Source organism: Syngnathoides biaculeatus, chromosome 14, assembly GCF_019802595.1.
Source record: "Syngnathoides biaculeatus isolate LvHL_M chromosome 14, ASM1980259v1, whole genome shotgun sequence".
In the NCBI taxonomy this organism is placed as follows: domain Eukaryota; kingdom Metazoa; phylum Chordata; class Actinopteri; order Syngnathiformes; family Syngnathidae; genus Syngnathoides; species Syngnathoides biaculeatus.
This window is the reverse complement of record NC_084653.1, coordinates 9,123,180-9,135,648: the sequence shown is the minus strand read 5'-3', so window position 1 is coordinate 9,135,648 and position 12,469 is coordinate 9,123,180. Positions and strand designations below refer to the sequence as shown.

Genomic DNA, 12,469 nt, shown 5'->3' with positions numbered 1-12,469 from the left:
GACTCATGTTTTAACCCTTTTCCAGTCTGCACTGCATCAAAGTTCATCCTGGAGGAGTAGCTGTTTGTTGGCATGTTGCCCCGGGCCTGCACTTCATCTCTGTAGATGTGTCATATGCGCGCACACAAACACACCCAAACTCATAGTGTATGCATTATAGCATATGTCAGATTCGGAAAGGCTTTGAAGAGACAATTCCAGGTGGTCTGGCCACTAACTGCTGCTGTCGAAATGAGATGGTCAAGTCGGGTTCATAAACAAAGTAAAACAACAAAAATGACTCATCCTGAAAATGATGTGATGTGAAGAGATCCCATTTCCGCTGACATAATCGCCGTTTAGTCACTTGTGTTAAATTGACTCACAGGCTGCTTTACATCCTGCATTTGTATTCCTCCCCTATCAGTAGCATATGACGGAGAAGCATAGAACTGCTCATAAACCACTTTAAACACTTCACCCTGCAACGCCAAGCCAGTGAACGTGTATTTATTTTGTCCATTTATTGTGCTGCCTTTGCAAAGGTTGTATAGACTATGTGCCTCGGAACGCTCAATCAATTAAACTGGATAAATCCCCAGTGTTCCACCTGAATCTCATGAGAACATACAAATATATTTTGGACAAGTACAACTTCCTGGGAGCTGTTTATGGAATGACCATTTCTATTTCAACTGGCAATGTCACAGTACACAGAGACGGTTCAGTGAAGTGTTTTTGAATGAGTTTCATGTAGAGAAACTCAAGAGCCTCAACTCCATCAACCACTCTTGGGGTGAACTAGAATAGAATTTGTGATGACTGACTTCACAGATCAGAATTCTCTCCAAATGCATCATATATTGTACAAAGTCTCCCGTTTCATTATATTCTCGTATTTTTTTTATTAAAGGTACAATAAGTGTTCATGCTGAATATATTGTTTATTTTTTATTACACAAAGAACGGTCACTTGGTTAAACTACATTTAGATACTGATTAGAAAGTATCAATAAGTATGAGTATAGAGATCTTGTCCTTGCTATTTATGTTTGGAGCGCTATGGGACGTCCAAGATCTCACCTTTGACTTTAAATGTGGACCAAAAATGTCGCAGGTGCTCCTTAAAAGATAAATTATAAAGCGGTGGTCATTTTTTTCTCTATAAGATTCATTTTACGCAAATAACCTGTAAGGGCAGGGTTGTGATTCCAATCAGAACAAATTTAGTGTGTGACATTAACTTGTACATGTGTTGAAATTCCTTACATTTTTTTTTTTTTTTTTTAGAAACACGACGCCCAGTTCACCGGAATTCAGTTGGTTGGTATGCTTCGTGGCATCGCCTCAGGCATGAAGTATCTGTCAGACATGGGCTACGTTCACAGAGACCTTGCTGCTCGAAACATCTTAGTCAACAGCAACCTGGTGTGTAAAGTGTCAGACTTCGGCTTGTCAAGGGTCCTGGAGGATGACCCCGAAGCTGCTTACACAACAAGGGTGAGCTGAAACACAAACCTGACAATGCAATAATTATTCAGTAAAACTTTCTGGGACTAACAATTCTAATTGCACATTTTATCAAGGAATCTTGCAAAGATCTATCTTTTAATATCGGCAAACTGAAGATAAATAATTCTCCATGCTGCAAAATGTCAAAGGATTGTTAAGATTTTTAGTGTAGCTTGAAATAATTCTATGCCAAGCACCGGCTGACTGAGTGGCATTCCACTTACAGTAACAGGCAGCCTGCATGCTGCGGAATTACAAATGCGTTATTTTGCAGAATGTGTGTGGTCATTCACAGGATAAAACGGTCTAGACTATGCACCCAGCTCCTTTAAACATGCTGCAATTGGCTGACCAAAGATTGCTTGTCAAATAAACAGCCTGGCTGCCATTTGCCTGTCTCCCAGAAATACTGTATGAAATGTGGAATGACAAAACACAATAATAAACACACTCATGTTGCAGCAATCAACAATAGTTGACCTAGGAATTTTCTTTCCTGATTAGGCAAAATATTTGTAGTCCATATGTTGTTTTTAGGGACAACATATGAACAAGGGAAGGAGGTTGTCACATACACGTAGACGAGTCATTTTTTTTTATCTGTGTCCCAAGTCTGTTTGCATTGCAATTCTGTCTACACCTCAGTCAAACATCAAATATTATAAAGCACACATGTATGCATTTTTTTTTCTGTAATATACATCTCTGTGTTTCCCTGAAACTGTGAGAGTGTGTTGTTGTAGAGGGGCGTGTGTGACTGCACACCACCATGCATGAACTGATGAGACTTGGCCGAAAACTTTTGTTAGTTTTGGCTGCCATCAGTATCCCTCCCTCAGCATCATGTCTCTCATTTGTCCAGTTTCGCAGCTAAAATGACAAATGGAGATGCTCCAGTAAGAAATGTTGCTGGAAATTTTGGGTTAGATTTGAAAGATATGTTATTTTTGGAAAATGTCTCTTTTGTTTTTGTAATGAATAAATGCCAATGTGGGGAATCCAATTAATCTAGAATGTTCTTTTAAATGTCAACATATAATAGCTTAATATTTAATAGCTTCTTGGGGGCCCACATTGGTTTCATTGCAAGTCTAAACTATCTTTCTATATGGACCAGGGTGTCAATTGTCACACATCACTTAATGCAAAATTGGGGGGACTCAGGACTCAAGAGTTTCCCAATCTTTATTAATTATTATATAAATACACATAGACACGTTTATGAGTTCAGCTTTTTGGAATAAGTTTGAGGTAGGACCTTCTTTTTTAAATGTGCTATGTTCATAAAGCAAGGTCCATTAAATCCATGGTTACATGAGTCTCATGTGGAAGAGCTTGACGGGCCCCAACAGAACCTCAGTACCCTTCAATCAATTTTTTTCAATTTTTATCTCTTCATTTATTTATTTCATTTTGCATTTTCAGTTCCCCTACGATGGTCCAAGTCCAAAAACATTTTGTGTGACCATGCCATATCCAATCCATCCAGACATAATTCAGCTAGCTCTAACGTCCTCTTGAACTTCATTGTCATTGTTTAAGTTGTTTTCTTTTTTATTTCATGGATTTAGCCACGAGCTCAATTGACAAACCTCTGTCTTTTGATTTATTTTTCCCTTACTACCGGTCTCTCAGGGAGGTAAGATCCCTATTCGGTGGACAGCTCCAGAAGCAATTGCATACAGGAAGTTTACATCATCAAGTGATGCTTGGAGTTATGGCATCGTGCTCTGGGAAGTAATGTCATATGGGGAACGGCCTTACTGGGAGATGTCCAATCAAGATGTGAGTACATTCAGTAAAAGTCTATTTGCAGGCACACAGATACTTGATTGGCAACAAACATCTATTGCAGTAATATCAATCTTTAATCAATACTTCCATTTTTCTTCTTATATCAAGGTAATAAAGGCTGTAGATGAGGGTTACCGCCTTCCCCCACCCATGGACTGCCCAGCTACACTTTACCAGCTGATGCTGGACTGCTGGCAGAAAGAAAGGAACAACCGGCCCAAGTTTGAACAGATAGTCAGCATCCTGGACAAACTTATACGCAACCCTGGTAGTCTGAAAATTACAGCCAACACCACATCAAGGTAGAGATATACTGCATATGGATTTTTAACAACTCCATGTGTGTGTTCTATTTTGTGTTCAGTTCCATAATTTTACACCCTTGAGATTTCTAGAAGCACCTCTTTCTAAACAAAACAAAACAAAAGACACTTTATATATCGTATTTACAGAAATAAATTGACCTCTATTGTGACATACTTTTGCTCATTAGTAATTTCACAGCCCTAGATGACGGATGACCATTCTAGCTCATGAACAAACATCTAACATTGTCTCCAGAAAGGACAGGAAAAGGTGAAAAGTATATTTAGATGGGAAAATAACTTTTGAACTGGGTTCATTATTGATTTTCAAAGACTACTTTCTTTGCTCTAGGTGCTTGATATTATGCCTTTCTTCATTTAGTCACCAAAAGTGTCCGTTGCATTATTTTTGTCTGATTCCATTCATGTGTCTATCCTTTTGTCCTGGAGAGCCCTTGCACAATTGTCATTTTAGGCAGGAAGCAAGACTGGCAATGGGGTCTGGAGCAGCCGCATGTGGTATTATAGAGACGTCAAAGCTCATAACATTGACTAATGATTTCTTAAGAAAGTGAAAATAGGTCCCTTGGAGTTTGCATGTAATTTTCCTGATTGGCTTTTAACACTGGGTGAGCACTGGCTTGCCGACAGAGTCTAGCGTGCTGATTTATGGGAAGTTTGTGTGTGTGTGTGTGTGTGTGTGTGTGTGTGTGTGTGTGTGTGTGTGTGTGTGTGTGTGTGTGTGGCGGCAGTTCCGCAGTGGGAGCAGCTGCACTCAACTCTGCACACCTCGTTTGTCACAAAGCTGTCCCGGCTAGCTAATGGAGCACCCCCTCTTCTCCACACCCAGACAAGAGCCTGAGACCAGAGTATAGCATCTGGAGGGTTCAGGGGTGGGACCCAACCAGAGTTTTACTGTCTCTGCATGGCGAGGTTCTGGGGTCAGAGGGTCAAGGTTGCTGTCAGAGACTAATTATAGGCCAACAACAGTCCAAGCAGGGCTGGAGGGTATTGTCTATCATGCTGGCTATACAGTGGTACCAACGTAGAGATTTCAGAATTATATCACTGAATAATGGATGTGTGTGCTCCACAAATTATGTTAATTAGCCAAACCAAGCTATTTTGTCGATCGGCGCTAGCATTCTAGATACTATATCGTTACACATGTACAGTATTTGGGCATTTGCACATGACATACCAAATTTATAATAAAAAAAAATATTTTATGTTTTTAAAAGATTTTTTTGTATACCGTTGATGAAAATAATAGATATAACAAAAAACTAAAATGAATAAATCAATATAAAATAAATAATAATAAATAATACATAATAATAAATGGATTAGAATCTTTCCAATAACCCACTGTCTGATAGATCTCCTAGTAACAAAGAGTCCAAATAATCAAACGGACATCAAGTGACTTTGCTTTTTATGAAAAGGACCACGTGCAAATTTTTGTTCCATTCTGATCACGTTTCTGTTCAGTGGTGGAAATAATTAATGATTAATAGTGTTGGGTGGAAACTACATTTGCATCATTAGCTTTATGTAGTTTAAATTCTTCAATATAGTTAACCAAAGACAAAATTAAAATGTGTACCTGTGGACTTTCCGTCATGATGGAATTTTGACAACATGCATTAAAATAAGACAAAAGTGATTTATGTTATCATCTGTAGAACCATTGTACTTCGGAGCAAAATATTTAGAGTTGTTCATTCAAAGGCTCATAATTAAATACATCAATATTAGTAAAGTAAGTAAAAATATCATATACGTCCAATCTTCTTACAGCACATAATATTAATCAAATATTTAGTGCAACAATCTTGCATGCAAAAAAAAAATCAAAATGTCACACCTGAAGTATTTCAGGTTAATGGCTTCCCTCAGACCACCTGAGTAGTACTGATTAACGCTACACCACATCCATCAAATCCAACAGCAGCAGATCAGAAATTCAATTTAAAGGGCCAACGCTGACTCTCTGGATCAGCCTCTCCTCTCTGAGAGACTCCATGGGTATTGTCCCAGTTGGACCGCAAGAGATGAATTGCTCGGTCACTGTCTTGCCCTCATGTGTCTGCACAAGTTCTTGTATCTGCCTCCTCTTCTCCCTTAAGCTCACAAAAAAAAGAAAAAAAAGTGTTACACAGCTTTGGTTATCTGAAGGTCAATAGAATGACAAATATTATGGAAGGGAGGGAAATAAAAATGTGAAGGAGGCATCATGTTTATTGTTGGAAAACAGAACTTTTACATCTGTCTAGTGTTTTCTTTACTTTGACAGTGTTAAGATCTGCAAAGGGGATTTAAAATTCCCTTTGCCGTCTTGCTCAGATCGCCCTGTTTCTTCACTCGTAATCCTGCTTTGGGTTTCTGTGAGATGCAGCTGAAAATGCAACAAGAGAGCAAACAAAGACAATGATAAGGCACGGAAAACAAGGTCATTCGCAGTTTACATCTCAGAGGAAAGTCAAGGAGAAGGCAGATGATGAAGAGAAAAAGAGATCAGAGAAGAAAGAGAGCGAGTGAAACGCGCAAATATACTGGGATGATCAATACGCCATTAAAACAAACATTTCCAAACAGCCAGCACTTTTAATTATTTGGCATTTTTTAATTGGTTTTAAGTAATGCCTGATGTAAAAGTGACCATATCTGCCTCTGTGAAGCCCCAGTACAAATAATTTTTTTGTCTTTCTACTTCCTCCTTTGGGCCGTTTGCTATTTTGACATGCCTTTGCTCTGGCAGGAAAAGATTATTTTAATGTGCCAACCACTCACAGCCTTAAACACATTTTCCTCTTTTCCCTTCTCCATTTGAGATGTCATTTCCCCTGTCCTCTCAGTTTAGCTTCTTTTTTTTCATCAATAATGCTGGATAACATCTTAATCGTTTCTTTTGTGGTAATATTTAGGTGATGTTCAAACGTATTTTACAACCCACTAAAATAGCCAACACTTTGCAGAATAATTGCATGCATTTACAAATTTACAGTGTAATCTCCAAAGTTATTCATTAAAATACACATAATATGTATTACTCATACGTGTGACTGTGATGAATAATACATCCTCCAACTTGTTAAAAATTCATTAAATATGATACAAAACTTGACATCCAATATAAAGTTACTTATTTTCTATTGCTGACACTATTCCTTTTGTTATGCCAACATCTTACATAACAGCACAAGAAGGCACTGAGATTGAATTTTGATTTAGCAGAAGTCTACGTTTTTTTTTTTCATCTTCAGTTTCTCTAGAAGAACAGAGGACATTCAGTTGGAGAAACACACATTCACTCTTGTTATATCATATCTGCAGTCACCATATCACCATAAGCTTTACCTTTGGTCCCTGTGTAATTTAAACCCACCAGAGCCGTTTCATTCTCCTTAACAACTATAAATCAAGGCTTTTCAAATAGTTCAAGGATGGTTTGAAAAAAAAAATATGGAGGTACTGTGCATAGAAACAGATTGTAGAGGGTTTTCTAAGCTAAAGCTTTTGAGACAGCAGTCTCTTCTCAACATTTCCTATTGTTTGTCTGTTCTTTCTTCTTCTCTGTTCTCTCCAAAAAAGCAAAGTACTTGTTGGGAGTTGATAGATAAGAGGCAAGCTTCGAATATCAATTTTGTTTATAGTTACACCTGAGAAAGGAGCCGTTTTGAAAAGCATTTGGAAGCTGCAATAATGAGTAAAGTAAAATAAAGAAAGAGTTTGGATTGACAAGGAAAAAAAACACAAAGCTCTCTCCTGAATTCAAGCATTGTCATACTCGAGAATTTATCTATTCATATTTGTATATTTCAGGAAGTAGGGTTAAATGCAATAAAGCATGTCTCCATGAATGTTATATTGATCTCAAAACAAAAGGCAGGCACTTTCAAGAGGTTAGCATTTATAACAAGAAATATTTGATGCTTATCCAAGTAAATATTTTTCCTATGCATTCTTAGTGTCATTCTATTTATGATCATTGTTAATGGTAAGAGCACCAGTCTTTAGTGGGAGGTTTCCCAGCAGGGCCCCTTTGCTTACTCCAATCCCCCTTTAATGTCGCTGTCCCTCTCTTTGAACTTTTTATCCATTTTCAAAATTAGAATAAAAATAAAAAAAAAACACATTTATTGTACCTACTTATTTTTGCATATAAAGTTCCTCAAGTACATTTTCCCTTCTGTCTTTTTTTTTTTTTTTGCTTCCACTCTCTCTCGCAGGCCGGCCAACTTGTTGTTGGATAGAAGTAGTTCAGAGGTTCCCTCAATGGGGACGATGGGTGACTGGATGGATGGAATGAGGACCTTGCCCTGCAATGAGGCCTTCTCTGGGGTCAGCTACAGCTCTTGTGATACCCTGGCTAAGGCTTCCACAGAGTAAGACACAAACACACTAGGCTACTCTGCCTATTCATGTCAACAGTCTTTACATGGCCCAAATTGTGAGGCAAGCATACTGGGAATTCATAGTCCTTTGATAAAGAACACACAATCCATCTCTCTTTTTCATGAAAAGATGAAAAAAGCTATGGAGCCATTCCTAAAGGTCTAATGGTAACTCATCATGACAGGCATTTCGCCATGCTCTCACTGTATCTAGTATGACTGTGAAGGTAGACGATGAGGGTGTGAAAAGAAGTGATAAATAGAGAAACAGAACTCGAGATTGAGGGATATACAACCGTGGGGAATTGTGAGCTCCAATAGGGGGATTTTGGAAAAAAAAAAAATTCATGGATGGAAGGATGTGGAAAAAAAGCACCAATGGAGGCCTTTGCGAGAGAAAATGCAGGCATGGTTGTCAGATTGGTATGCAATCCACATTTTGTATAATCTGTATTATGATAAAATCCAAATAAAACATCAAGAATTTTTTTGTGTAAAAGTTACATGGAGACCAAACTAAAGGAGATTTTTTAATTGTGCACCACTAGGAATATAATACTGAATTATATTGCCTCAATGACCAATAAGTTCATTTAAAAACAGAACGCAACATATGGTTAAATAAAAGCCCTCACTCCCATTTACTGTCTGCTAGATATTGCACAAAATATGTACTGTATATATTCTATGCATTTCATCAACCAGATATTTATCATGTCTTTTCTATAAATAGGTACACTATGATTAATCAATGAAAAGTTATCTCCAGTCGACAACCCAAGGAAGAGCTTACTCTGCAGACTCGTGGATGACAAAACACACCACACAAGACTAATCTCACACAAACTAAATCCCATTGCCCTACACTTTTTCCCCCTGTGGCTAGATGCTAAATTGGATCATTTCAGTATTAATCCTCTGAAAGATGAGGCTATAGCAACCAAGGCCAACACCACCATAGCTACAAGACTAGCAGCCTTGACTGGGACCATGCATTCCTCTATATAGATTACTCTATTGATTCGTACAGACTTAATCTAGTTCTTGATAGTCAGCACAAGTGTTTGCAAGGCCCTGACCTCCAACAAACAGTAATCGTAATGGGCTACAGAGTGCTGACTCATCTGCTGGTGTAATTTAAGTCCAGTATGGAGGGATTGGTGGCCCCATTTTAAAATCAAAGAAATCTTAAACTGGCACTAAGATCGCCCAAAAAATGGCATGCAAATTGGACACACCACAAAGAAGAGTTATGTTAATAAGCCTGTCAAATTTGAACGAACAAAACAAATCGTATATAAAGTATAAAAAAAAATCGGGTTTCAAAACTTGAATAATAAGGGCCACCTCTCAACTCTCAGATGGTGTTGGTGTTTCAAACAGCTTTCCCGAAAGGAGTCAACCATGCTGAGGGGGTTGCTATATTGTAAAATCATGATAGAAGGCTCAACTTCAAAACTGAATGATTGTTCTGGACAGTAATCATATATGTGAGCACACAACTTCATTTGCCCTCCTTGTTGGTGCCATAATGTAAATGTTGAACATGGCACCCGACAACAGCGGAACAGTTGGAGGAAGCCCAAATAGTTTTGACAGTTGGCAGTGCCCCGTTCTCATGCATCAAGTTACCCACAAAGCCTTGTTGTCTCTGATGGAAGTTTGTCAAACTATCTGTTGTAAAACGTACACTACAGAGTCGTGTTGATAGTCAGCTCGCCATTCGTGTATTTTTAAAAAGTCAATCCATCGCATTTGTTGAAATTGTTGACAACTTTAGAATGTCACATTTCTTGCTTTGATTCCATGCGAGTGGACGGATATATTTTAGAAAATGAAGTTGGGAAAATACATGTCTACATATGGATAGTCTTATGTCCAAGTTTCCTGCCACACATGCTTTGTGCAAATCTGGAAAAGCCTTCAAACCCTCCAAGGACAAATGATAATAGCTCTAATCTAGCGTAGCCTTTAGATCAGTTGTCCCCAACCACCGGGGCCACGGACCCATATATTACTGGGCCAACCCTACCAAAAAAAAAAAGAAAGAAAACTGCCCACCTCGCCAATGATTAATATCCAATCCACACACTCTGTTTCCCTCTCCCAAAGATGATTAAATTCTGACTCAGTTGCCAACACGTCAATCAGTTTTCAATGGAGAAGGTCCATCAACACAAAAGTGGCCCTCTCTTGTAAAGTTTGGCTTTCTTATCTGAAAAGTACAATCAGGTTTATAGACAGCAGTCGGTGGACTACACATTATGCTGTTGTCAAATTTAATTATTTGAAACAAAAATGCCCTAAAGAGGTATTATACTGGGGTCAAGGAATGACTGCACCAACACTTCAGAACGAAACATTTGACAGCTATTTTCTTCGAGATACTAATCTCAGAATGTGTAATCCAACCCCTAAGGTTTATACATTTTCTGATCATCACATTGTTCTGGCAATGCTGCCTGTTTTTGAGCTCATTCCGTTTGGCTATACTGACAAGAAAATAACAAACAGGCCTGGCTAATTAAGATGAGGTGGAGGGAAAGGTAACATGTGGCTCTTGAGATCACCATTTTGGATTTAAAGAAAAAAATAGACCACATACATTAACTCACAAGGCAACACATGATCCTTATTGGTAAGGTTTGGTGTTTCAGATATCCTATATTCTGAATGAATTGTCTTAAAATGCTCGTGTGAGTTTATCTTTTCTGTTGAGTGATATATGACAGTTTAACCATGTTGGAGCGTTGTTTCATGTGTACGTACAAAAATGTGTGTCATATTGTACATGTCTTAGATTACCTTTCAGTATAAAACGATATTGAAAATAAAAAGAAAACAGGCAGGACATGACAAATATTCCATTTGTTAACATTGCTGGGCGTGGCTGTGTCTCAGTAGAGTGATTCTGACAGAGGTCCACGTCACACCAGCTACTTGCCCAGAATGGGAGCCGTCCATGGGGATCACCACTCTCTAACACGCAGTTCCTCTCCTTTTGATTCCTTGGACTCTGGATGGTGGGTGGTGCAGCACAGCCAAGGCCCTCCTCGGGAGCTGAACATGAACTGTAGAACTTCTCATTGGCCTTCCCTTCTGGGTTACAAGGGGATAGTTAGTGATAATGTGATAGCTATGTTTCTATTCCACAATACATGCATCACATATAGCCTGTTCCCATTAAAAACATGCATGTCCACTTTATTAAAAACTTCACAATATTTTAGCTATGCTAACTGATGCTGATCCATGCTAACGGAGGTATCGATTTGTCTTGTTCAAGCACACAAATGGGCGGCTACATTTGGCTTTAACTTTTCAATCTAAAAGAGAATATAATTTCTTGAAGAGGAAACTTGTATAAGGAACCTAAACAGGTGATTTTGTAAGTATTTACTGACACAGATAAAATTGATTTAATCTGTCTAATAGTCATTTTTTTTAGTGGTTGGGCATGCATGTTTTTGGTTAGATGATAATGATTTAAATTTTAAAAATTGGAGCAAAATTTGTGATAAATGCCAATACAAATTTACATATTTCAATGTTAAATATTGTGACTCAGTATTTCCATCATGTGGATGGAAACTAAGCTATCATCTCCTTTTTGCAAACTAATGCTGCTTGTTCCTGCAAGTCCTTTATTTGTATTGTTTGTTTGTTTTTTACTACAATTCTGATACACTTAACATGTAACCTGCCCCTTTGTGTTGAAGCACGGATTGAACCAATGTCTTCTCTTAAAGTCTGCTGCTTTGCAAAACCGATCTCCTGTTTCCATAATGAACTATTTCTCGTTACACTTACCAAACTAAAAAAAAAGAAAAAAGCTAAAAGAGGTTTTGTAGTGTCATCACTTGGACTGCTACTTATCAGCTTCTACTAATATTTTATTAAAATGTATGCACCTGATTAGTGAGTTCTCAAATGAGTTTGTAATTTCACAGACACCATTGTATCTGCGCTGCTGATGCATACCCAAGGTTGAACTGAAGCGGTAGCTCTTAACGTGCAATTTTTCTTCCCAATTGAATAGTCTTTTTTTAATTGCATGTTTAATTATAAATCATGTACCAGTTGTGCTCCTTTCCCAATACCCCTACCTGTCTGTTGGATAAAATTCAGTGCAGGGAACCAGACCATTGCATGTGATTGTTTCTTCCAATGGCAGGTCATAACTGCAACTGTCAGTGTATTGCCAAAGGCTTATGTTTTTGATTATTAGTGATGGCGAGTCGAGGCATATCCTCATTCAGAGCAGTGGCAGCTGACTGGCCTTCTGGGAAATGCAGTTCAGTATGAATGGCAGCTGCATGGGAAAGTGAAGGGAGCCGTGCTGGGAGCATGTCATTAAATGTCACAAAGATGTCACATCCTTCATCACTAATACACACTTTCTATCTCTTTTTCTCCCAATCTTTTCCTCTGTCATGTCCTGGCCCGTCATTGTGTCTGGTAAATGACCCCTTCTGTCCTTTT

The 12,469-nt window shown here is 38.3% G+C and overlaps 1 protein-coding gene across 9 annotated transcripts in view; it reads left to right on the top strand.

Annotated features, from left to right (window-relative positions):
- Window positions 1-12,469, top strand: part of epha3 (eph receptor A3) — an 87,589-nt gene that overhangs the window by 72,043 nt on the left and 3,077 nt on the right. For 5 of the 9 annotated variants that reach the window (XM_061840988.1, XM_061840983.1, XM_061840987.1 and 2 more), the window contains 4 exons: window positions 1,270-1,479; window positions 3,127-3,276; window positions 3,394-3,587; window positions 7,823-7,978. In XM_061840988.1, the coding sequence (XP_061696972.1) occupies window positions 1,270-1,479; window positions 3,127-3,276; window positions 3,394-3,587; window positions 7,823-7,978 (710 nt within the window). Of the gene's footprint in view, window positions 1-1,269; window positions 1,480-3,126; window positions 3,277-3,393; window positions 3,588-7,822; window positions 7,979-10,888; window positions 12,446-12,469 lie in introns of those variants that run through there. The other 4 variants (XR_009798063.1, XM_061840986.1, XM_061840984.1 and 1 more) reach the window with 4 other exon arrangements.